The sequence below is a fragment of the Rhipicephalus microplus genome, chromosome X (genome assembly GCF_043290135.1).
Source record: "Rhipicephalus microplus isolate Deutch F79 chromosome X, USDA_Rmic, whole genome shotgun sequence".
In the NCBI taxonomy this organism is placed as follows: Eukaryota; Metazoa; Arthropoda; class Arachnida; order Ixodida; family Ixodidae; genus Rhipicephalus; species Rhipicephalus microplus.
In genome coordinates this window covers 338,382,214-338,409,114 of record NC_134710.1, presented here as the reverse complement: position 1 = coordinate 338,409,114, position 26,901 = coordinate 338,382,214, and the positions used below count along the sequence as shown (strand labels likewise).

General features: G+C 49.7%; 1 protein-coding gene across 39 annotated transcripts in view; it reads left to right on the top strand.

The window, feature by feature from the left end:
• Positions 1-269: 269 nt before the first annotated feature.
• Positions 270-26,901, top strand: part of CaMKII (Calcium/calmodulin-dependent protein kinase II) — a 243,703-nt gene continuing 217,071 nt past the window's right edge. For 12 of the 39 annotated variants that reach the window (XM_075879741.1, XM_075879734.1, XM_075879753.1 and 9 more), the window contains exon 1: positions 273-441. In XM_075879741.1, coding sequence (XP_075735856.1) covers positions 329-441 — 113 coding nt within the window. In that variant the 5' untranslated portion in view covers positions 273-328. Of the gene's footprint in view, positions 442-26,901 lie in introns of all 39 variants that reach the window. The other 27 variants (XM_075879742.1, XM_075879737.1, XM_075879761.1 and 24 more) reach the window with 6 other exon arrangements.

Genomic DNA, 26,901 nt, shown 5'->3' with positions numbered 1-26,901 from the left:
AGTATTCTCATATAAGAGGCTCGATTGTTTGCACAGCGCTGACACCGGGCGATGAGCGCCGAGTCATTCGAACCATTCCGGACCAGCTGTTTGTGCACGCGCGCCCCTCTGGTCTCCTCTCTCGAAACGCCGGAGAAAGGGCGGGCGTGTTTTTCGACACGGCGCCCAGGTGCCACTAGTTTCCTCTCGGGCCGGCGCTATTCACGCCGCGCCGCAGCGGCGGCGTGGCGGCGTCCGCGTCAGGCCGCTAAGGGGGCGCCACCGAGGCTGCGCACGAGCAAGACGCAGCGCGCGTCGAGAAGCGGTAATCAGGGCGCTCTCGCCTAGGATGAGATTCCGCGAGACCTTTCATCTCCCTTCATCCAGTTTAATCAATATGGCGGCCCCGACACCGACAACACGATTCAGTGACAACTACGAGCTGAAGGAAGAACTAGGAAAGTGAGTACGAACTGGCTGACTACTTCCCAATCGCTTAGTGAACACTTTGGCCTGCCTTTGGCCGAGTGAACCCGATGCCGCAGTGAGCATGGGAGCGCGGCGCTCCCGATGCGCTCTCCTCCCGGGGGCTCCGATGCTCGGTCGGCGCCCTTGCCAGTCGCCCGGCCGTTGCACAGGCCGGGCCACGGTCAAGGCTGCTGTGCCGTTGCTGCTTCTGCTGCCGATGCATTTTCACGAGTCAAGTACACTCCCGGAGCCGCGAACCCGCGGCTTTTTTTCTGGCTCGCGCCTGAACCGGAGAAGCGTCAGAAAATAGCTACGAGCCCGTGTGTTGACGCACGCGCTTGAAGTCGCGCTGCTGGACGACTCTTTTACGAAACGCGGTGCTTTCTGCCGATCGCGCGTGACTGGAACTTTATTATTATACTTTGCAGTACACAGCTGCGCTCACTGCACAGTTGGGAAATCGGGAGGTCGGCCCACCCCCGTCCTTGCCACGATCAACGGCGATGCCTGCGCCTCACTGGGCGCCCACTGACGCTCGTATTGCCGGAGTGCATGATGAGACGGGACAACTTGTCTCAATTCCCCCATGTAGCGCTTCATTCTGCAATCGGTAGCTTGTCCCAGCCGTTAGGTGCCGCCATCCGCCAGAGACCAGCTGCGCGTGTTCCGTCTGATATAGGTGATAGGCGACTGATAGCTCGCGCATTATGCCGGAATTGACACTTGTGACGAATGTGACGCATAGAGAACGGCCACGGTTCCTCACGTTATCAATTTGGAAAGCACATTTCATTGCATGATTTAGTTCTACAAGAATTTGATCTTGCAGAACCGCGCGGTTTTAACTAATAGCATATGTGAAATAGCCCTGGCAAGTGGTCGAAGTTTCACGGTACCTTACTCATTTTGCGAGACACTGTTGTTTCGTGGCTAGTCGAACATGTGTTGCAGGCAAATGGTGCTTAAAGTGCTTTTTGGTGTCATAGCTCTGTCCATGTTAAATTGGATATAGCTATGACGCATGCTCCATGAGCCACCGGTTGCTGTTGGTGGCTTCGGCTTATTGGTATTTCAGTCTGCTGCCGTTTTATGTGTGTGTAACACATGTGTAAAGATAACAATTGGCGTTGATAATTCGCTGGAGCATTTGCTCACACCATGATTGCTTAGTCAGGAGATTAAGAAAAGAGAATGTCACAAGTTAACATGCTTACCTTTGCAAACATGACACATTAACACACTTCAAATGCCACCTTGTTTATGCGGAAGCAATAGCATTGTTAATAAAATTATATTTTACCACTATTTATTAAACTGTAGTCTGCCTCGTCATCAACTTTGGCTTATGATGTATGAGCCCTAAGGATTTGTTGTATGACACCTGTGGTATGTCCTTAGCGCAGCGTGGGTGGGTCTCCTGTTGAGAAATGGGGCTGAACGTAATTAAACCTCTGACAAAAACTGAGTGCCGAGCATATGTGGTTCTATGAACAATGCAGTCTGCATTGTCAAAGCGTGCTTGAAGCACAAAGTATTAGATACTACACCAAGGCATCAGCAAGGTTGCTTATACAAGGTAAAAACTTAATCCACACACGTCTGATGCCTTGTACGAATGGATAAGTCACACTTGTGTGTTCAAAGCAACTGCACCAGTTTGGCTGGTTGGTTAGGCGTAGTGATATTTCCAGTGCAATGCTGTTAACAACAATAAAAAAGAGTGGTAAACGTCCGGTTAAGGAAAGGCTGCTGTGCAATTGCTTGCCTTGAACAGTCTTTGAGCTGGATGCAGCTTTACGGAGACTGTAATTCACGTTTAAGTGTACCCACGTTCTTCAGGGCCACCATCATAGCTACGAAGACGCTGCGGCGGCGGTGTGCCGGAGTGGCTTAGCGGCCTTAATTAAGTTAGGGCGAGGGATAAAACCGCTGCATTCAGATGGCGTCTCAAAGCAATAAATCGTTCCAGTAACATGAATTGGAGACGCGTTTATGATCTCCACACGGTCAGCATTACTCCTGAGCTCTCCACTAGGTTGTGCCTCGTAATACCAGAATTCAAATGACTAACACAGGGTGACTTTCGTGCTCGTTTGTATCAGATAAGTGGAATTCGTAATGTTATAACGGCATTGGGCACAAGCTGCAGCTTCAAGTTCTCGCGAAATGAAGACGCGGAAAAGGCACTGCGGGTACGCTTGATTCTACGCATTTATTTTCAATGTAAGCTCTCTTGAAGATGCCGCTCTTGATGTGCGCGATGCGTAACGTCAATTATCGGTGGCACGTTTAATGGCCTCTTGTGTTCTGTGATCGTGAGTAGGTTATACCGATGGAGTTAGCGAATACAAGTCGCTTGTCTGAAGCGCCAGCACGCACACCGAGGTTGTCTGTTACGAAGTATGCCGCCACTGGTGGGAGAGCGAGGAACTAACCATTTCAGGAGGAAAAGGGGACGTGCTTTTTTTTTGTGTCGCTCGGTGCATTTCTAGACGGAAACGCTGGCCGTGGCATGCAACACGAGATAAGCGGGTGATGAACGTGGTCATGCCAGGCATGTTCTCCTCGGCATTAGCTCCCGACTTATCGCAAAGGCTTTAGCCGCTGCAGAGGAATAAAAAAAAAGAGAGAAATGGAACCCTTTTCTCGAGTGAATAGGAAAACAGCCCGTGATAAATTGAGCGTGTTCGTGACGAGGTTCCAGATTTGGACCGCGAGCTTGGTTGGGCTGACCTGCGGCGTCTACGCGAGGGGATGAATGTCGGCCACCGGGGCCCGTCTTCCTCGTTCTCTTGTTGCCTCGCCATTCTCTTCGTGGGTGACCGTTTATTTCGTGGCCGTGGTTGCCGTGGTCTCTCTTTCTCGCTGTCAGCGACACTCGCGGCATAAGGAAAAAAAAGACTGCCCGAAGAAGCGCATTCTTCCTGCGTCCCCGACCAGTTTTCTTTTATCTTCTTCTACTCCCGTGGTCGTCTTGGTGGGGGCCACTTTCGCCGCAACGCTGTGTGACCTTCCGCGCTGAGGTGAACAAAAGTAAAACAAAAGGCACGACGAGTGGGGAGGAGGAGGCTATGCGGCTACTGCTAATTGCCAGCCGCTTTTAACGCCGGCAAACTCGGCCGTAACGCCCGGTCTAGTCGGTCGTGCCCGTTGCGTCACAGTGCGCCGAGCGATGGACTGCGTATATAGTTAGTGGCCACTTTCTATGTTGTGACGTTGCCTTCGTACTTTTTTGGATGGGCGCGCGGACGTGTACGGAGTGCTTAACTGTCTACCAAGCGTGCTTTATACCGAGCACATTTTAAGGCTGAGCACTGCAAGAAGGTCGAATAAAAAAGAAAGCGCGGGCGTTGCAGTTTTCTTTTTTTTGATGATTTATGCTTGCAAAAGGAAACCTCTCAGAGGGACAGACAAAGGGAATGGAGACAGGTCGGCTAATGGAAGGACCATGCCGCGTATTGGCTCAAGAGGATTCTTTTCCTCAGTAAACGAAGACTTGTGACGCCATCGCATTGCCACGTGCTCAAGCGGGCATAGTTTCGTTTTGCATAAGATGACTTGGCTTTCTGTATAGGCATAATGATAAATCTGGGGGCAAGCCATGTATTGTAGATGTGTGTTTATATATATGTAAATTAAATATATAAATCTATGCACAAGCTAGGTCCGTCAGGAAGGCTTGCTTCGCAAGTAGCGTTATTTTCAATGTGGCTACTGAAGTCAGACCGGTTTGGTAACGAAAGTTTCGCTACTCGCTAGTGAAAGCGGCGCACCTTTCTTCTTTCCCAGGCTGCCGGTTAGTCTATCGGGCACTCATTCACTTCCAATTATTTCTGGCGTTGTTAGCCGTGTGCTTTTAAATAAGAAACAATTGCTGGGGTCGAAATTTAAAAAAAAAATGATTACGTGATTCCTGTGTGCTCTTGGAAGTAACCGTGGATGTTGTAGAAGCTTCCGAGTAAGAAATTTTCGTTGCTCCATTCCCTGGAAAATGGCTAATGTACAGCAGTTTTTTTTTTTCTTTTGGTACTAGAATCGCGATAACCTAGTGACGAGGCTGGCCGTATAATTCGGGTCTCCAGATAAATTTTCACCTGCTGTGGTTTTTAATCCAAGTACACGGGAGTTTCTGCATTTCGTTCCCATCGAAATGTGGCCGCCGTGGCCAAGAATCGAACCCGCAACCTTTTACAGTGTGTGTGTGTTTTTTTTTTTGAAGGGGAAGACGCAAGTGCGTGACCTGCGCTCTGCGGCGGCTGCCTACAGCACCATCAACTGACAGATAAAGAAATCGCGACCGATTTTCGCGTCAACCGTTGGCAAACGAAACAAGCCGTGACCGTTCGACAAGCGCTGCTAAATGGTACTCCCGCGCTCTGGTCTAGCAACGGGCGATGCCACCAAAAGCGGGGATGCGCTTTCTTTTATCTGTCGGCTGATGGTGCTGTATAGGCAGTCGCCGCAGAGCGCGGGCTATGCGCGCTCGCACGTTCCAATGTTTGAAAAATTGATACTGTACTTAGCGCTAGCAAGGACGTTAAAGCTGTCCGGGCAGGCGACTGGTCTGTTATCGCGATCGACAGCATTAAGGCGCTTTCGGAGTTCGACCAAAAGTCTGATGGCCCATTCTGTGGAACCCTCATTTACCGTGAAGTATATGAGATCAGCGTTTCAAGTCAGGTCTTCAGCCTGTTTTTTTTTCTTGTACATAATTCGTTAACTGTATGAAGAGAGCGAGGGGCAGAGCCTAATGAGACGGAGCGTCGTCCCTCATAACCATATCGTTGTTTTTCATGCATGAGGAGTAAAACCGCAGATATTGTTGTTAGAGACAGATGAGAACATAAGTATAAGGCATGTGCGTTGTTTGTGCCTTATGCTCCTGTCGTCTGCTCTCTAATTTATATTTTGCGTTACCCATATTGTGCGCAGTACGTAGGCCATTTTGCCATTAGTAGTAGGTGCTATTGTGCCAAATAATAGCGCGCAGCGTGCACTCTCGACGCTGTGAGGGCCTCGAACGCAGCTCGAGGCGTGAGTCATGGCGCGGATGTAGCCGAATCCATCCAGTCATCAAGACAACGCGTACAGTCATCCCACGCCATGTATGTATAGGCATATGCGACTGGCCTTGTGCTGCAGATAGGTGAGCTTGAAAACGAAGTCGCTTAATATGATTACACGAAGATACGAAAACCAAATATGTGATATGTCATCAATATAATTTAACTGAAATGTAGAAGTAATTGATGGGACTGAAATAGGATGAAAAACAAAATGCCGTGCACTTTCGTTTTAATGTGTGGGGTTTAAGGCCCCAAAACACTTTCGTTTCTTTTAATTGTTTTTATGAATGATTCGAATAAAGTAGTTTCGTCCAATGATTTTCATGATTTAGCGTTTTCACTTAATGAAATTGAGAGCCATTAAAATGAGTTCCTGGCCTGTTTCATGTACTATCGGCATCAAATGAAACCCGAACATCGACAATCATTCGCGATGATATAGTGCGTGCCGAGCTCTTGTCACCATGGATGACAGGCACGCATATATGCGCAGATCGGCCGAACAGGATGCGCGCGCCTGTAAATGGTGATAACTAGACGGTGCGCACTATACCATCGCTAAGAATTGCCGCTGTTTGGGTTTCATTTGACGCTGATAGTACGTATAAATAGAACAAACTTTTCAGTTGAATGTGTAACATTCCCGCACAGAGTTTCACACAAGAGGAAACAGTCGCTGCGATCATTGTACCACCATAGGAATGATGGGAAGTACAGGCTTCGGATTGGATAGCATTAGCTAGCAATATGTCTACGGATCTTTTTCTACACTTTCAGTTTCGTTCGTCGCGCAGCTTGGGTAGTCATGCGGTGCAAAGCACTCAAGCGGTGCCTTTGAAAAAAAAAAAAAGCTGAAGACCGTTAGGCCTCTTGGTTTGCTGCGACGTTGCAGCATTATCAGCGGTTGATCATGATATGTGGTTTAACGTCCCAAAACCACCATATGATTTTGAGAGAAGCCGTAGTGGAGGGCTCAGGAAATTTCGACCATCTGGGGTTCTTTAAGGTGCACCCAAATCTGAGCACACGGGCCAACAGAATTTTCGCCTCCATTGAAAATGCAGCCGCGGCAGCTTCGCCCCCTAAAAACTACTGTAGCGCATATGTGCCACAGGAATTGGGCAAATCACACTATGTACTCTCCACACCCGTCCACTGAAAGTTAACGTGGGAACACGTTGGTGATGAGTACAATTAGGTCCGCACGTTGACGCGTCTCTTGTCAACCGAGTGCTTGGTCGGTGACGGTGTGCGGACTTGGTCATGGTGATGATTATTAGATGCGAAGCAGCTGTTTGACTAGCATGTGTAACGATTTCCCGTATGTTTGCACAAACCCCCTCGCCGCAGGTGCTGGAGCGGTGCCATGTAGGTCAAGTCGCTGCTGCGCGATGACGTCGCTCACTCCCATAACCGCAGAAGCTACCGGCCCCTTCGTCCGTTCGCAACAGAATTCTCTCTAGCTTCACCCTCTCCACCATCCTCAACGCTCGACCGCACGTCGGCTGTAAACTCTGTAGACAGATCCGTATAGACGCTGCATGTCATTGAAAATGGCTAGCAGACGGCGTCCGTATGGCTGCTGGTGACGCGTAACTAAATCTGTCTACTTTATCGGCTCGTTTATCTGCGATCGAAATTGCAGGAATCCCAGTTTAATTGCAGTTTAGTGGCCGCCCCGGCTTTTGTTTGCAAATAAGTGTCGGTGTGTAAATAAACTGAAGTTTACCAGGAACTGAGTAACCGGGCCTGTCCAGTCCTTGAACGTGTCGTCGTGGCCATCTGAACCATCGGGATTACATCCATCATCCCAAACTTAACTCAGAGTATAGGTCGCGGTATCTAATCCCGGCTGTGGCGGCTGCACTTTCGATGGAGGCGAAAATGCTGTAGGGCCGTGTGCTCACATTTGGGTGCACGTTACAGAACCTCAGGTGGTCAAAATTTCCGGAGCCCTTCACGACGGGATCTCTCATCATATGGTGGTTTCGGGACGTTGAGCCCCACATATCAATCAAACCGTGCTTTCAGCACCCGCGTCGACTCCCGTTTCTACCGGGTGTGGACACCGCTGCTGCTTCGCATTCCATCAGCGTCCTATCTACGACACACGGCGGACCTCCATGACTCTACTGTAAAACCGTGTATTTTTTTACGCGCTTCGCTTTTGTATTAGCTTTTTTTTTGTGGTGTCTTCCGCAGTATCATTGGTAGTGATTTTGTAGTTTTTTTCTTTAACTGTTTGAGCATATTCATCTGTCACGTACGATTAAGGGAAATCCGCTTTTTTTTCTTATTTTTTCATGGTGGGAAGGTCGCGAAACGTGTCATAATCTCTGGAGTATTCTGTTCTGGCCATACCAGTTGTACCAGCCCCCAATTTCATACCAAGAAAGCAGGTGTCAGCACAGAGAAAATGTAAAAGGCGGATTATACAGTGCGAGTGCGTGGCGCCGAGGTTGGTCGGTGACTCGGAGCGCCATATTATCTATTCAAAACCGCTGCTTGTCACTGTCGCGTGAGTCCATCGACGCACACGATGGTGGCAATCAGCCTCGCGTCTTATATATATGGCGACATGCAAGGACGGGATGCACAACGAACGGTCGTCGGGTTTCACGCAACGTTGAGCGGTAAGCTTCTTTGTTAAGGCGATCGAAATGATCTCGTATACACTACATGCCGCAAGCGCTGACCTATTTCTGTCTGCTCCTTATCCATTGGCGGATTAACATAAACGAGTAGTCGCCCCGATCTGTTCTTTATAAAGCTATTCACGTGCTTCTGGACAGTATATGCAGGCACCGATAGGTCGAAGGGCGTTGCAAACGCTGCATATCGTCAATCCAGTTCTCGCAAGCTTTCAGTAGTTCATTGCTCGAGAACACCAACAGCAGCAGCGTGGCTTCACCGTCAACAAGATCTCGTTACCATGGCGCTGCGCATCCCGGTTGCGTAAAGCAACGAAAACGCCGCTTCATTGCTGAAGGCCACGCGACTGATTGAGCGACTGTGACGTCGAGCGCAAGAACTCTTGGTTCGCCAGAGACGACAACAGTGGCCTTTCTCTTCTGAAACGTTTCTTTCCCTTCCCGGTGTAGCGTAGCCAATATATATCAGCAATGTTGACATTTTCTTTATCACTGCCATTTTTTGTCGCTCTCTCTCTTTCCCTGTGGCGGGGGGGGGGGGGGGGTTGAAAGCAGAGCGTGATTGTTTTCGTTGGTGGTGCGCAAGGCTTGAGCCACACTTTCGCACGTAAGCGTGTTTTGGGATAACGGTCCAGATCACAGTGCAACACACGCGCACACGAATTTAATATGGATCCATCGAATCTTCAACATCCTCCAGTCAAAGAATACGAATGATCAGCTCGCATTCAATCATGTCGGCCGAACCAGTATTCGCAGTGCCGGTCCACGAGTCCACAAACATAGCAGCGGCGCTTATTATAGGAAAGCCGGCGAAGCAGCCATGAAGGCGCCCCGCCGATGCCACCGTGTCGGCTTGCCGACGGCGTCGCTAAAGGCTTACGAGGAGAACGGCCACCGGCGATCGCAACATGCGGTTCGTGCGGAATTTTCGTCGGTGTTATCTTATAGTCACAGATGAACAATAGGTAGGTGTCCACTGTTCGCCGTGTATTACGGAGTGATGTAGATGTGTATACTTACAGCGACGAGACCGCTCGCAGGCACGGTTATTTCATCGTGCATGGTAAGTCGCTCGATGTGCGCCGCCGGCCGCACGATTAGTCGTATCCGCGATCGCCTTCACGCCTGATGCTTGACAACGTTCGTCGCGTGAAAAAAAGAAACAAACCTCTATCTGAGTTTTAATGCAGAAGGGATTATTTTCTGCGAAAGAAATGGTATGTGACGCTTCCTTCGCCTGTGCCGGCAATCTACTCACACGGGCAGCCAGCCTGATACCGATGACGTACGAAGCCTATACATTTTCTATATATAGCTTTGAAGTTGTGGCTAGTGTCTTTGCGTGTACTCGACAGCTGACGAACAGCTCACTTTTATTAGCGCTGTCAGTGTTCTTCTAACTAATTCAGGACATTAAAGCGAGTTGCCCCGCCGCGGTGGTCTAGTGGCTAAGGTACTCGGCTGCTGACCCGCAGGTCGCGGGTTCGATTCCCGGCTGCGGCGGCTGCATTTCCGATGGAGGCGGAAATGTTGTAGGCCCGTGTACTCAGATTTGGGTGCACGTTAAAGAACCCCAGGTGGTCAAAATTTCCGGAGCCCTCCACTACGGCGTCTCTCATAATCAAATGGTGGTTTTGGGACGTTAAACCCCACAAATCAATCAATCAATTAAAGCGAGTTATCCGCATTGCCCGTGCTCGTAGATTCACTTGTCTTTGGCCCGCCCGTGGTGGAAACGCGAGGGAGCTTGCTGTGTGCACTGACTGCGTGTTGAACTTGCCTCTCATAGCAGCTTCTATCCGTTTCACAGTGCGTCACTTTCACAGTGGCGTATAGCCGATATAACCCGTTTTCGTGGTAGCCGACCGGGCCGAGCATTGCAGTGCAGCATCGCCAGAAGGTGATCGCGGCGCAGTGACCCTCCCCGTTAGTTCCTTCATTGCTGGGCGTTTTGCGCACGACACGCACTGTCGCGCATTTAGTCCCTGTTGGACGAACCGTTCGTCCGTTGGTTCAACGACAGCAGTTAGTTGAAATTTTCCGAATTTCGGCTTAGAGTGTACGCGTCGGAGTTTCACGTTAGTTTAGAAACATTCCATAGATGGCGTGTTTCGCGGAGGCGTGTAAGGAAGAACCTCTGTTGACAGCGGTATCATTATGTACATAAACTGTGCGCGATACGGCTCAGTGGCAGAGCGTTCCTCCTCCCCGCGAATGAAGACGCGGGTGTGGGAGAGAGAGAACAAGTTTATAAAGAGAAACGAACCATAGTCCGGGTCCACTTAAAAAAAAAAGCCTAACCATCAGACAGCAGGCTTATATAGAAGTTTCAAATGTTCACATTGCAGGCCGGCGCAGTCGTATATATTCCGATGGGGATGGACTTAAATTACCTCCGCTGAGCCTTTTTCTGCGCCGCATTTCGGCAAATTCAGCGGACGTCCGGCCCTATACACCGTTACGCTAATGGGATGTGCATACAATTCACTCGTGTTCACAATGGCTGTCTGTCCACACTGCCGCTCGTAATATGTAGCGGCGCTCAATTCGTGCGCACTCACCGCACAGCCGTTTAAGGAGCGCGAGCTCTTTCACGAGCCAGTGAGCCGCGCGCGGCTCGAGGAATTTGTGAGCCCTATTCACGGCTCGGGGACGAGTGTGAAGTCTCAATGGTGTCCCTGCAGTGATCACATGCGAAGCTCAGCTTTGGCGAGCAGGAAAAGCCCCGTTAATGATTTCGATGTATAGTGGTTGGTGCTCGACAACTGACGCGCAGGTAGCGGGACTGCATCCCGACGGCCGCATTTTCGATGGAGGCGAAAAAATGCTTGAGGCCCGTGTCTGGCATAGCCAGGGGGTGGCACACCGGGCCCCCACTCCCCCATCTCCTCCATGAAATTCCTTCCGACATGGCATAGAAATGAAAACGTGCCCACTTCAATGGAGTGCTCCCCTCTTCCGAAAAGAATTTCTGGCTATACGCCCCTGGCCCGCGTGCTTAGATTTAGGCGTGCGTTGAATTACGCCACGGGGTCCTAAATTCCCGAAGCCCTCTACTACGGCGTCTATCGTAATGATATCGTGGTTTGAGCGTGTTAAACCCCATCAGTTATAATTATTATAATAATGCATTTTCGAGGCAAGATTGAGGGGGAGACTTCAGGTATGTATCGTGGAACGTGAAAGCTGTCTTTTCAGGACGTATAATAAAAGTGTGCGTCTCAACCCTGCTGTGTGGAGGGCGCCGTGTTTAGTCGTAAATTAGTAGACCCTGTCTCGGTTTGACTCACGTTGGCTATTCGCGGCATGACCGCGTAATAAAATAATGCATGCGTGTTGTACTGCGCCTCTGTCTGACTGCGTTAACTGCCCCGCCGCGGTGTTCCAGTGGCTAAGGTACTCGGCTGCTGACCCGCAGGTCGTGGGTTCGGATCCCGGCTGCGGCGACTGCATTTTCGATGGAGGTTGAAAAAATGCTATAGGCCCGTGTGCTCAGATTTGGGTGCACGTTAAAGAACCCCAGGTGGTCGAAATTTCCGGAGTGCTCAACTACGCCGATTCTCATAATCATATGGTGGTTTTGGGGCGTTAAACGCCACTTATCAATCAGTCATCAATGACTGAGTTAACTAATTACACTACAGTTCTTCCCCCTATAGGGAAGTTTGCCCAGGAATTATGTACCCTCCACTTCTACAGCGTAAAATGTCACGGGTACTTCGTTGTGAAATGGCGCGAGTACTTCGTTACACTCGCGCGCTGCAACACACCTGTGCCCCATTTGCCCAACCTTTTAGTGTGTTGTTGTTTTTTTCGATACTTTAACTTGTATACGCGATTTTGGACAATCGCATCTTTGTAGCGTGTGCGCGAACCCTGCGCCAGCTATTATACACAGGCTCACTCCGCGTTCCATGTGGCCTCGATTACCGCGGGCTCGCCTCAATCGCTGGCAGCAGCCGTCGGAGCGCAGCTGTGTACATGGCGCGCAGCCTTCTTTTTGTCCTCTCTACACAGGAACGAAACGGAGCCCGCGGTACTGTCCGGGTCGCTGCATGCGTATACGCGCAGACGATCTCGCCGTTTGGCCTGTCCAAATATTAATTACGCGGATCGCTTTGCACCGGCCGTTTTGCTGAGCGTCGCGACATTCTTGATGGCTCCGAGCCCCGCAATCCGGAGAGACGGGTACATCAAAAAGCCGCGAGAGAAGCGTTCAGGGACCACGGACTGTTATGCGCGTGTAGGCGCATTAGTCTTCGCGTGTTCCTCTTTCCTCGACACTGCGTTGTTCTGCAGAATTGGTAACCTCACATGGATTTCGGTCTCGCGATGTTTGAGCAACACGGCCGCCGTGTATATCCGCGCGTGCGAGCAGAGACTGCGTTTGGCCGTCTCTGCTCTGCTATATATATATATATATATATATATATATATATATATATATATATATATATATATATATATATATATATATATATATATATATATATATGCGGCAAGTAAGGAGTGTGTCTTGTGTTTTCCTGTAGGTCGGGAAAAGGGTGAGTATGGGGGGGGGGGGGAACAGTGTGTTCTCCCGTGTAATACGGGCCGTGCATATAACGATTGGTGTTGTGACTGACGTTTTTTTTTTTTGAATAGTTTGATGACAGAAAGTTGCATTACCTACATGCCCAGAACACTGAACAACATGGGCGAAACCTTTCGATATTATTACTGCCATCTAGCCGAATAGCTGCCTCACAGTACAACACCCATCATAACGAAGTTGGAGAAGCCGAATTCGCCGTTGCCGTTAACTGGTTCCAAACATTTTTAGATGCGAAGTATCTTATGTATCTTATGGTCGAGTTCGATCCGGTGTGCGGCGTGACCACCCTACTGCGCATGCGCAGCCCTTCCCTCTCCTCTCATACGCTCACCCTCTCTCACCTAGCAATGCCAACGCAGGCAGCATTTGCTAGCCTGCGCTCGCCCCCTCCCTCTCTCCTCTAATCATCCCTCCCTGCGGCGTTTACACCCCCTTTCGCATGTGCGCCCCCTCTCCTCTCCTACGATTCCTCCTCTGCTGCAACGCAACGCTGACGCAGGCAGCGTCTACTAGCGAGTTTATTGATTGAAAAAAAAAAAAAGACTGACTGCTCGCGCTTGACCCTCAAGGTAGTGCTGGTGGGAGATTTCTCCTGTCTGTTGTTGAAAAACAAAAACAAACATTCGCAGCGTGCGTGTCAACTAAAAGCGGACTGCGGGTCTCTGTGTCCGATCGGAGTCTTGTGTCTCTCATTGCCCATTAGCAGCGATTAACATGTTGCAGTAGGAAACATGGGTCCATCATTTTTTGCGCCTCCCCAGGTTTGTATCCTGCGCAACACTACCATGAGTGCCATTGTCAACGCCGCCCCCAGTGTAAGCGTTAAGGCGTGTTTACACTAGAGAGACACACCGATTTTGGTGTGCGGGCTGTCTTTAGAAGTGTCTTTTCTCTCGTCGTTGGCCTAGGTACACTGCAAAGATACAAACAGTCCGCGGGTGGTCTCTCGAAGACTCCGCTCGCGCCTTGTCGTGCTCACAGTCTTTCGTTCGCCGATTCTGTAGTCACATTGGAGGCATACGTAGCGACACCGACTAAACTTGCACAACTGCACCTCATTTTCAGCCATGCGCCCTGCTCTGCATTGTCCCCCTCTTGGCTACGGGGCGCTGCGCCCGCCATAATCCACGCTGTCGAGGGACGGGGGTGGTTAGACACAAAAGGGAAGCCTTGGAGGGGGCATTGTTATCTCCCGCAAGATTGTGCCCCCCTTCGTGGTCGTTCGAAGCATAGACAAGGGCAAATTCTCGCTCGGCCACAGATTTCGCGAAGGCACACCGACGACAGGTCTGCCGATGCGTTTTGCTGGTGTTTTCGGTCTCTCGTCATGTTACGCTACGACGACATGCTGTCTTTTGAGGCGTCGTCGTTGTCGTCGGCCTAGTGGGACCAGAGGGTCTCGTGACTTCGTCGGCCGGTGACTCGTCGGCCGATGGTCTGCGTCCGCCTCGTGTCTTCGTCGAGCTCTTGCCAGTGTCGTGTCGCTCTAGTGTGAACGCGCCTTTAGCGACCGCTGCTTCTCATCTACACATATTTCCCTTTAGCGGGAGATGGTGTAATGTTTCATCTTCACCACCCATGCGTATTGTTCGTCGAAAAGGGATTCAATCACCGAATGTTCAGCTCATTCTCGTAGCTCCGCTAGATGATTTGAAGCGAATAAGTCTATTATTGTCTTCTTCCGAGCCTCCCTCGTGCATATGATGGCGCCTGTGCTGTCGCCATCGTGAACCTGTGCGCCAAAGAAGGGACGCAACAAATCCACCGTATCCACGAGACTGCGACACAGTTTGGACCTCGCGAACGTTCTAGTTAGTGAGTTCATCTTAGAATTGTTGCGCGTACCTCATCGTCGGCCAGTTCTGTCTGCATAGGGTAACCAAAAAAGATAAAGTATGAGCGATAGTCATGTTTATTGCAAACGTCATGTTGGAGTTACACGGTATGACAAAGCGCAACGTCGCAGCCAACCAACACTCGAGTAACCACATGTTGCGAGGCCAATTAAGTCATTTCTGCAAGGGGGGCTTCGGTCACCCATAAAAAAAGAGGCGGAATCGGCCGCAAGACTTTGGCCTTAGTCAAGTCATTGCTTGAATGCTGCCCTTTACTGTAATTCGTTTTTCCCGGTCTGGCAGACCTCTGTCGAGAATGTTTACTTTCAAACGGTTCTTATATTATACAGCAGAGAAAAGCATGAGTATTTTGTTTTCTTTTTTTAAACTTTAGAGGCGAATTCAGCACGAATTATTCATTGACATGACAATTTTACTTCGCGGAGAAGAGGTTTCGTTTTCACGTTCATGCCTGCGAACTTTCCTGATTCTTGACAGCGCGGTAACACCTCCAGTGGCCACGCCGCGAACGCACATGTCCTGGCACTCGTATCCAACTTGTGTCGAATCCAGCGGATCCCGTTAGGCGGTGCTGGCCCAGTTCGCGGCTGAAGATTTAGTCTGCACGCGTTTTGCAAGTTTGCGCTTCAGTGCTACAAATACCTACAAACCTATTGAACTTTGAATTTTTAATGACCGACTTGCGTCCATGTGTCCATAGTCTATTGGGCGTGCACGACAGCTGCGATTCATTCTCCCATGCCTGGCGAAATGGTCGCCAAGAGTGCGGTCAAATCAGCATCGGAACGTCGCTTTTACAGCCAGAAACGTTTCGTGACGCGGTACAAATTACGCAAGCCAAAAATAAAAAAAGCAACAAAAATGTTAAACGACAGTTCTACAAGGAGGCGGTCTTTAAACTGCTCACAACCAGCTTCTGTCGCCGTGCACCCTGAATCAACTTGTGCCACGTGGACTCTGGCCGTAGTGGACAAACAAACAAACAAACAAACAAACAAACAAACAAGCAAGCAAGCAAGCAAGTGAGCAAGCAAGCAAGCAAGTGAGCAAAACCATCCCGCCAGAGAGATCCACACTTCGGTCATCAATTCGCCGTTTGCAGCTGGCGGTGCTCTTTCGGCTAAAAGGAGTTTCCTTTTTCAAGAAGCTTCCTTTCTGCCGCCGCAAGCTGCATTCCGGCCATCTTGTCAGTGTGTAAGTTAATGGTATTTTTGGACAGTATAGGGCTTGGGAGCACGCGACCGACGCAGGAAGTGCGGTCTTGCTGCAGACCGTCGGATACGCTGCTGTGGACACACTTTGAGTGTAAAATCATTGGAACTTTAACCGGACTGTCCCTTTGTCTCCCCAAGCGATTGCGCGAAGGCTGGTTCACCATGAAACGGAGGGAGACACTCATGGACAGCATGAACAAAAAAGGGTTTATCACGAGTGCTCTCTTTCCAGAATGTACGCGGATGATTCGCAAGAAGAGGCCTGGTATTTTTTGTTCTTACGTTTACTGCGAGAAAGTGCTCTATATGATACAGGGAGAGACACAACAGCACGGAAAGAATTGCTCAGGCGTAGCATTTGCCGCTCAGGTCTGTCGGGGCACCCTCCCTGTGGCAACACAGTCATCATCACCTCCATCAGCATCCGTCGGCGTCTGTCTATCCGTAGTATGCTATCGCCTGCGGACCCGGAGAAGTGGGTGGTGCGCGCTTCTCGAACCTTCCTCGGGAGGTGCGCTTCTCTTCCATCGGAAGGGATCGTCCTCCGAAGGACAAGTATAAATGGCAAGCGGAAGAAATAGAACGGGCGAGCGTCAACGTTCTTCTTCGGCGCACTGCTCCCGTTTGTTCCCGGAGTGGCGAACAATGCGGTTGGCTTTCTTTTGCCGGAGCTTTTCGAGGGGAGCGGCGCTCGCTTCCTCCGCCGGCACAGCCGAGTGGCGCACGGCTTCTCTATCGTGTGTGCACATTGTTGCGCCCTCGTGAGTGAGGAAAGCTCTCCGACTGCGCAAAAAGGGCGGTTCCTCTCCGCGCCTTCGCGTGTCTCCTTATGCAATATCGCCTCGACTCGATTTGCCGCCGCTGCCTCAGCAGCATCTTTCTGTGCGGCAAGGTGGCCGTGTTTATGCGAGTGCCACGCGCATTTTTGTCAATCTGTTCGAAGTAAGACGGAACCTGTTTCCCACCGGTGCGTCTCCCTGATGAGCAGAGGAGAACAGCGTTCGCATTTCCTCGTTTGACGTTGCGTGGTGCCGACCTCTTCCATGCGCCGGATTTCGCTATGTTCGGAGTGTTGAAGCTTTTTCATCAAAGCGTCGCTGGGCGAGGACGTACAAACCAATGACAACATGCTGGCTTGATTAATATCGTTATTTTTATTGTTTTTCATACGTCGTAAGGAGTTCCAACGCGACAAAGTTCGCGCACACACACACACAAACACACACAAGCACACACGTACGCACACACGCACACGCACACACAGTTTCTACTTTCGCTCTTTACAGTAGCGCTATAGATAGTTTCCAGCTGATCGCTGCGCCCGTGCACCATAAATAAGAGCGGTTGCCATTGGCCTCTGCGGTGGCGCGGCTGTTACACGTTGTTGTAGGGGGGGGGGGGGGTGCTCTGGTGGTGGAATGAAATCCCGCTGCAGAACGAGATGCAAAGCCGATGTGAAGAATGACACGCACCAAAAAATTTAGGCTTTGCGAAAGTTTGATGCCAAATTTTCGTCACGTGTTCCTTAAGGGTCCGCTCAGGATGCGATGCCCCTCTCTAAAGAGGATGCAATGCCGATGCCTCCCGGAAACAGCTTTCTGGGCAAGACCACAGTTTACGATAAAGCATCTACGCGTACGCACCCAACTATACTATGGCAGATTTTACGCCCTCCAGCTCCGCGTGGTCATTATACACGTTTACCGAGAGATGACCTCGTTTCTTTTTCTTTTTTTTTGCTTCATGAGGTTACTATAAGGAGGAGATACTACTCGAAATGAAGTTTCTTCAATCTGTAGCGTAGGACAATGAAAGTTTTGCTGTTTGCATGTTTACATACTGATATCAATTATGTAATCAGTTTTATAGTCAGTTGCATAGTTTTTGTTTTGTACTGTGGCCTTGTGCAAAATATCTTTTTGGACAAACGTTTTCTGCCAGTAAAGTTCTATATTTACCACTTATGAACAATTAATGGATCATATTGCTTAACGTTAAAGGTAGAATGGAAATAACTAGCAAGAATATGCCTAAGTATCTATAACACATATTTTAATGAACAAGAAAAGTTGTATCGTGAAAAGTGTTAAATGCTCAGCCCATACTAATTGCCTATTTTCAGTTTGTAATAACTATATAACTAATGTTACATTTAAAAGGAGATTCTTGCACTCTTCAGATACTAAGAAATATGTGGGGAAATTTTCAACCCGATCTGGTCATCAGAAGTACCGAGAACATGATGTCCAAACTGGGGAACTGTCCCGAAATTGCATCTAGAAAAAAACTCGTTTTAAACGTAGAAATGAAAGCTCATTCATGTGGAAAAGGTATTATTTTTGAAATGATTCTTTCCATCATGAGAGCTTGGGAATCATTTTTATTTTGAGCTTTAGTGAACTCCTCATGTGAAATGCAATGACAAGCAGTCAGGGGACTCTTGACTATGGACTTTTTTATTTAGTATTTAATAGCCACCTTGTGCTCATTAAGTGTGATTTTAATGAAGTTAGAGCTAAAGTACAGCCTTTATTTTTTTTCTTTTCATGAAAGTAGAGAAACTAAATCTGTGAAAGCAGATAAATTTGAAAAAAAAAAGAAAAGAAAAAAAGCCGTTTTTCAAGCAGAACCTGCCCCGCCACGGTGGTCTAGTGGCTAAGGTACTCGGCTGCTGACCCGCAGGTCGTGGGATCGAATTTCGGCTGTGGCGGCTGCATTTCCGATGGAGGCGGAAATGTTGTAGGCCCGTGTGCTCAGATTTGAGTGCACGTTGAAGAACCCCAGGTGGTTGAAATTTCCGGAGCCCTCCACTACGGCGTATCTCATAATCAGATGGTGGTTTTGGGACGTCAAATCCCACAAATCAATCAATCAAGCAGCACCTGGCCTTAGTAAGCTATATGCCACCAATAATCCAGGTGTTTGCTATTATACGAAAGTCGCGGTTGCCGCATGCCTCGCGCGTGGAACGGCAATGCTTCGGCTTCTAAATATGTTGTGCCAAAGTCGCCCCTCTGTCGTTCTGTCCTGACGTTTGTACTAATGCAATTCGTCTGAATGGATGCGATGCGCCGCTGTCGTATTGATTGAAACGCGGCTCGCCGGTGTCTTTGGGGGGGGGGGGTGCCCCTTGCTTGTGCTGTAGCGCTTTGATACAGGATGTTCAACAGAACTTTGCGAAAGCCGGTTGCATTCGTGTCGTGAAATAGACGGCGGGAACCGCCCACGATAGTGTTAGCGGCTGTGAAAAGTATTTTTGATCGCGAGTTGAGAGGTTGTTCGGTAACAGCATGCTGTGCCGAAGCTATCGTTCTGTATCGGTGCTTGCTCGGCGCTTGTCCTCGTCGTTCCGTTTAGTGGGTGGTGTCTTTCAGTCGCGCTGACAGATAAGGCAAAACTAAGCACGGGGGCGATGGTGATCGCAGTCACGTTTGCTATAGCGCGAACCGACTGAGAGCCGAGGGGGGGGGGGGGGGCGAGAACAAAGCGGTCGCCACGAGGCACCCACTTCTCACCTTGATAGCGGCCACCTGCTGAAACGTTCGAGGTAGCCGATCTCTCCTTCCTTCCTATTTCAATTTTGCCCCCTTTCTTTCGGCTCTTCCATATTTACTGCTTGAAAATTTCGTGTGTGTGCCATAGTCAAGCGCGTTCATTACTGTACGGGCCCTGGTATAGTGATTAAACCGTGCCTTACATCAAGGGCGTTATCTGTACCAGTGAAGTTATATCGTTGCATGAAAGGGGTGCATTCCGAAAGAAACTGGTTGCATGCCCTCTTTTTTCTAATTGAGAATAATGTTCATGCCCAAACTGCGGCATTGTAGCTCATTGGTTCAGTCTCGTGAATTTGATTAATTCAATAATTTATATTTTATACGATATGCGATACAGTGTACTAGTTGTAACAGCCTTCTTTACTTCATTATAATCTGTTACGACATCGGAAATCTGCAGTCTCTACCCACAGAAAGTCGGCCCGCCCGCCATTCGCCATGGTTTCCGTTCGAAGCGTAGGCGCTTTCTCTGTTCTAATGTAAGCACATCACGTATTCTGAACTTCTGAAGTTTGTCGCTCCCATTCAAAAGTATTACGTTTTGCTCAGCAGCGATGTTAGAATGTGATACTTTTCCAGGACGTTGGAAGTTTTCGACCTAATACCAGGGACACGAGCGTGTATATCTGCATGGCTAAAGCTACTATCTTAAACACGCAAAACGGCTTGAGGTCACGGGAACGAGCCAACGCAATGTCCACTGCATGATGTATCAGTGCCTGTGATGGTCTATAAGCACGTGTGGTACGGCATGCGGCATCGATTCGGCCCCCGTATTTTTTACTGCGTTTGGTCTGAGAGGGGATCTTTTTGCACAGCACACCTTCTGCAGGACCTCCGAGATGACGGGTGCGCGGCGAGTCGTGCGCCCGCCATCTCGGAGGCCATGCTTTCTGTCATGATGTTCGGGTTGGGACGCTGCATCGCTGTCTAGCTGAAGCCCGAAGTCAACCACAGCGAGCTGCTTATACAGCCTTACCGACTGGTAATGGTTAACAGAGGCTGTCAGAACGGCTAACACACGTTGAAAAAAAAAAAAAACCCGTAACCAGAAGTTGGCACAAGAATTTTCTTGGTGTGGAAGGGAGAATGTACCGTGCTCCCTTTTTAAGGACACCCTTTCATGGCAGATAGAAGAAAATAAAATCATGACTAAATATGAAGTCTCATACGAGCGTACGACGTGGTCAAACGCGTTCGGTATACATGTTGGAGTACACGTGTAACATTTGCCAATTGGTGTGGGGGTATGTGTGTTTGGTTCATTTCTTTTTGTGCGAGTGATCTGTAACAAGTTATAGTTACCGAGTAGAATAGGAGGAATAACTGTATTTATAGGGATCTGTTCGTGCTACTTGCACGTTTCGTTGGCCGGTGCAATTATGAACTCCTGGACTGTTGCTGTCATTACTTGATAAACGTCTCTGTCAGAATAGATCGCATTGAAAAAAAAAGCTAACGTTTCAGATGTGTTTTGGGTGCATTTTATGCGCTATCCCTCTGCAAGAACGCGCCGCGCGCCGCAGGTGGTGGCGCGGTGCCAAGTAGGTCACTCCGCTGCTGCGCGTTGACGTCACGCTACTCTCGCAGTGCGTGTGACGTAATTCCCTCCCCTACCGCGCGCTCGCCGGAGCGCCCGTAGCTGCCGCCTCTTCCGTTCGCCCGCAAGACCTGCCGCTACCGCCGCTCGCTACACCGCCGACTCGTCGGTTTACGTGCAAGAAACGTGATGTGGTTCTTATGTGGTTCTTAAAGGGAAAAAAAAGTGAGCCTTGTAACTGTCTGCATCAGGTAGCGACGATGCGTGCCTAACGTACGCGTTTAAACATGTCTGCACGTGTCGCCTACTAGACCTACGCCAGCCATCGCTTGAAAGGAACACTCTAAGCCGAAATTCGGCAAAGTTGGACTAACTGTAGTCGTTAAACCAACGGACGAACGGTTCGTCCGACGGGGACTAAATGCGTCACAGTGTGTGTCGTGCGCAAACGCCAGGCAGTGAAGGGACCAATGAAGAGGGTAACTGCGCCGCGATCGCCTTCTATCGATGCTGCACTGCAATGCTCGGCGCGGTTGGTGATCACGAAAACAAGTTATATCGGCTATACACCACTGTGAAAGCGAAGCTTCGTGGTGTATCAGTGGTGTATCGGCTATACACCACTGAAACGAATAGAAGATGTTATGAGAGGCAAGTACAACGCCCAATCAGTGTACACAGCAAGCGCTTTCGCGTTTCCACCATGCCGGCACGGGCGGGCCGAAACCAAGTGAAAGTCTCCGCGAACACGGGCAATGCGGATGACTCGCTTCAATGTGCTGAATTAGTGAGAACTACGAAGTACACTGACAACGCTAATAAAAGTGAGCTGTTCGTCAACTGTCGTGTACACGCAAAGACACTGGCCACAACTTCAAAGCGATATATAGAAAAAGTAGGCTTCGTATACGTCATCGATATCAAGCTGGCTGACGGTGTGAGTGCATTGCTGGCACACGCGAAGGAAACGTCGCATACAATTTGTTTAACAGAAAATAATGCCTTCTGCATTCAAGCTCAGATAAACTTATGCCTTTTTCTAAATGCGACAATCGTTGTCAAGCATCAGGCGTGAAGGCGATCGCGGATACGACTAATCGTGGCCGCCGGTGCACAGCGTGCGACTTACCAGCACGATGAACGAGAACCGTGCCTGCGAACGGTCTATAGTCTCTTTATGTGTACAAATATCTACATCACTCCGTGAGACAACGCGAACATGGGACACTTACCTATTGTTCATTTGTGACAATAAAATAACGACGACGAAAATTCCATGCGAGCCGCATGTTGCGATCGCCGGTGGTCATTCAGCCGTACTCCTCGTAAGCCTAGCGATGCCGTCGGCAAGCCGACACGGTATCACGACGGCGAGGCGCCTGGCTGCTTCGCCGGCTTTTCTGCATGAGCGCCGCTGCTATGTTTGTGTTTGCGGACTCGTGCATCAGCACTGCGAACGCTGGTTCGGCCGACGTGATCGAAAGCGAGCTGATCATTCGTATTCTCTCACTGAAGGGATGTTGAAGATTAGATAGATTCATATTAAAAGATCGGTGCACTTTGGTGCTATGAATCAGCCCATGTAAATTTTCACGTTACGGTGTCGATGTGTACTGTTTTTTTTAAGCTAAGTAAAAGTCACCCACTGGCACTACATGGAAGGTCAAAATACTGTGCTTTATATATCCGATAGTTTCTCTGTATTGTAGCGCGAGCGCCAGTGTTTGCGGTGTTTTACTTCGAAATAATAGTGCATATGCATTTGTGTGTTTGTGTGTTGCATGACCGTATTCTGCATTCTTCAGTGCTGATTAAATTGGCATAATCATAAATATACTCCACAAGTGCTGGGTTGCCATTTTTTTTTTTGCCATTCGTCCAGACGGTTGAACTGTTAGTTCCACTGGAGCATTTTACATGGACCAACGTTTAAACCAAGTGGAGTAAGTGCTAGGGGGTAACAGTTGAACCCTAGCAGTTGCTCCCGCAGTTAGTCCAAAATTGGTTCAAAATCTGTGGCAGCCCATTTAGGCCCCCAAGGGACCAATGGCATACCCCACTTTAGTCCTTTTCGGCTTAGAGTGAATTCGTGACGCCACCCGTGTGGGACCCTGCTGTTTCGTCCAATTTTTTTTCTTTAGTTGCAAAGTCGTGCCCCCCCCCCCCCCCCCCTTACCTTCTGTTCAAATTTAGCCCTGAACGAGGCGGCTTTTTTTTAGGTGAACCCAAACACTGCTTCCGAAACACCAGTTTGCTTCACGGGAAAAGTTCGCCATCGATAATAATGCAACTAATTGTTCGGACGCGCTCGCGCTTTCGCCATTCTTTGCATCCCTCCTCCATATACGGTTAAAAAAATGTGGCCGCCGTACCCTCTGCTCGCAAGCTCATTGGCGCGGTGTGCATGCGGTGTGCCGTGGTGGCGCAGCGTGCCACATAAATCATTGCTAGCATTTTTAACAGACGTGCGTACTTTTAATGTCATATACCCAGGCTCTCCATAGCACGACCTCTGCATAGAGGTCGCTGCTGTGGTGGCTACATCCTCATCATTGTCTGACTATCGCGACGTTTCGCCATCCACTCTCACTGCTCGCATTTCCTGTCAGTGTCATTATTTTAACACTTCCATGTTTTTACCTGCGTAAGCGCGATGAATTTCAAGGCCCTTATGCAGCAACGTATCGTAATCACTGTTCGCATCATTTGTATCATGACCTGGTGCTCTTTGGCCATCAAATGGCCCTTGCGTCATAAAACACCGCGCATCATCAACGCGGGGCCACTCTTGTGCGTATGCAACTTCTCTGCAACTTTCCTTCATGAAATATGGGCTAAACGTTGGAGCTCCGCTGCCATAAGGTGTGGACACACCACTCCCCACTCTCCTCACCGCTGTTGTAATTTGCGTGCGTCCTAGGCTGGAATAAAAAAAAAAGGCGCCGTTATTAATAAGCACCGTGCGTCAATTAATCGCGACCGGGGCCGTGGTGGCGGCGGCGGCGAACTACGTGTCATGCGGGCCAGTGTGTGTTCTGCCAGTGTGTGCATGGTGTGTGCGCCTGCAGTGAAGACCGTGCGCGCCTCTGCGGTAAAGAGTTCGGACCTCGTTCCCTTTTATTTTTTTCTGGAGCCCCCCGCCGCGGCCCGCTCCGAGGCGCCGCCGTCCTTCGGTGGTTTCGTCGTCGCGGGGTCATTGCTCCTGTCGCCGCTGCCTCTATAACCGACGTTGCTCTCTTTGTCGCTGGCAGAGAAAAGAGGGAGGCGTTTGAGCCCCCTTGCGCGCTCTTTGCAGCGCTCGCGGACGAAAGTCGCTGCCAAGTCTCCTTCCGGCTCTCTTCCTCTCTCTCATGCCGTATACTTTTAGCTTTATAATCCACCTCGGGTCTATGCCGCATACTCGAAGTGGGACCACGAATTTATTCCGAGGGTACCAACGTATAGTTCGTCGCATTTCTTGTAGGCGGCGCATTTTGCGTGCCCCGGTACCTCCGGTCTCCTGGTATACGTTTATACAAACCCTGTGCAAGCGGGTTGATTTGGTTTATCGGCACGATGATTTTCAGGTTCTCGTAAACCTGGAGCGTATCTCGTGTCCAGCGAGCGCTGTAAGCAAGTTCGGCCGACACGTGCCCGTGTGGTTTAGTTTGTTTTATGGTATAGCTTGCCTGCTCTCCCCTCTCTCTCTCGTGAACGTGTTCTACTCCGCTTTTCTTGCACTAGGTGGAGTCGCCGTTACGACCCGGTGGGCAAAGCAGCAACATAGATTGCAGGCGATGGCGAAGATTTTCCGGGAACCGCACCGACAACCGCAGTGCACGGATATCGGTGGAGACAACTAACTATACGCGAAAATGGAAGCGCTATAGTGGCGTGCGAGCTATACCCGGCAAGATCGATGACATGCAGCATATACATCGACCTTTAGTGACTTGGAGGACGTCGCATATTTTCTTTACGCGATGCCCAGTACTCGCCGTAAAATTCTTACCTGGAGCTCAGCGACCGACCTCTGCAGACCTCAGTAGAAAACTGGGATTGTCGGTATGCACTCTCAGATGAAGTTCCGTGTTCGTGTTATATTTGTGTTTTTTTAAAATCCCGCTTTCCCTTTTGACCCGTGCAGTGAAGCAAACTGGGCGCTCCTCTGGCTGAACTCCGTGCCTTCCCCCTTCCTCCTATCTCCCTCATTTTCTTTTCCTGAATACCTCACCTGAGGCGGTTGGGAGTGAAGAAACTTCGATGTATTTAACAGCGGGTTTTCAGACGGGCGCTCGCCGCTACGACATTCAATCGATGGCAGTCGCAGGAAGCATCTGTTCCACCTCTCGTGAAACGACTCAGTTGTGAGCATACTGCGCGCATGGCGCATTATTCCAAAATAAGTCGTTGATGTGCGCTCAATCTGTGCCTTTGAAGGCGGCAGGACAAAAGGGCGGCAGGCGTGCATCTCATCTTCGTGTACCTGCGTTTCCGCTCCCATCTGCGTCTGCAGTTTTTATCTACTTGTCATCCTTCGTGAGCATGTGTGTGTCACTTGTTCCGCCAGGGAATACAATAGCGCTCGGTGTGAGCTACGCCAGGCGTAAGTTGAGTTGAATGTTCAAATTTATTGGCCCCCCGGTGCACAACCGCTGCGACAATAAAGCGCATTCAACTCACGCGATCGAACGTGCGGCCCGGCTCGCCGCAGGGTTTTGTGCAGGGACGCCGATTGTGACATGTCAAATTACCGGGAGAGAGAGATTGGCTGTTCCCATGAGCACGTATCGCTCCGTATTACTTTCCTTTCAACCTCGCCGTTCTTTATTTGAAAGAACATTTTTGCCTTCTATTTGCTTTTACCAAAAGAAAAAAATCAAAATCTGTGCTTCGAGTCATGGCGGCACCTATAATTTTCGTAGCTGACATCGCGACAGGGCGAAAGGGAGGACTGCGCGCCTGCAGGAGAAGCCTAACCCTCCCCTAATTGCTCGAAGACGTCTCGCGATCCGTGCCATGCACCGCAAAACCTTACAGTGCGCTTGGCCACACGCTCCCTCGCTGCAGCTCGTGCTGAGCGTGATTGTACAGTCAGGAATGGGCTCAGGTTGAATTTCTAGCCCCGCCGCGGTGGTCTAGTGGCTAAGGTACTCGGCTGCTGACCCGCAGGTCGCGGGTTCGAATCCCGGCTGTGGCGGCTGCATTTCCGATGGAGGCGGAAATGTTGTAGGCCCGTGTGCTCAGATTTGGGTGCACGTTAAAGAACCGCAGGTGGTCGAAATTTCCGGAGCCCTCCACTACGGCGTCTCTCATAATCATGTGGTGGTTTTGGGATGCTAAACCCCACATATCTATCAGATTGAATATCTGAAGCGTATCGGTGTGTGGGGAATAACTAAAGAAAAAAAAAATGCCGGCGATGGCGGGGGAGTAAAACTGCCAAGCCGCGGCGTTTTGTTTTTAACGATGCGAAAGCACAGCACATGCATTTCTGGAGTGTACGCTTTTTCAATTAGAACTTGGCATGTTGAGCTTGATCGACGGGTGAAGCGGCACGTGTGACCTGCAGCGCGGTTGTCTCTGAAGTGATTCCGAACACTGCGGCAAACTCCAATAACAGCACTGGGTGTAATTTGACGGTGTTTTGTGGGCGCATGCGGAAGTTTATTGTTATGGGAGGGCAGATGTGATTCTATATCGTAGGCTTACAACCTGGTGTATAGAGAGCAGTTGGTGAATGAGCGGGAGGCTCCGTCTAGAAATTGTCCGAAAATAATTACTGAGAAAAGGGTGCTTTCCGCAAATAGACAAAGCCGCCAGCAAGCGTCAATCCCCTTCTCCTTCGCCAATGAAAAAAAAAAAAAGTACCATGGCTATACGAATCTGACACCATAACCACTGTACCACCGCGGCTACTGCAGTCGGTGTTTAAAGCCGTTATCGATGGTGACGTGAACTATATCACGTGCACGGCACGCCTATAGCGGAGAT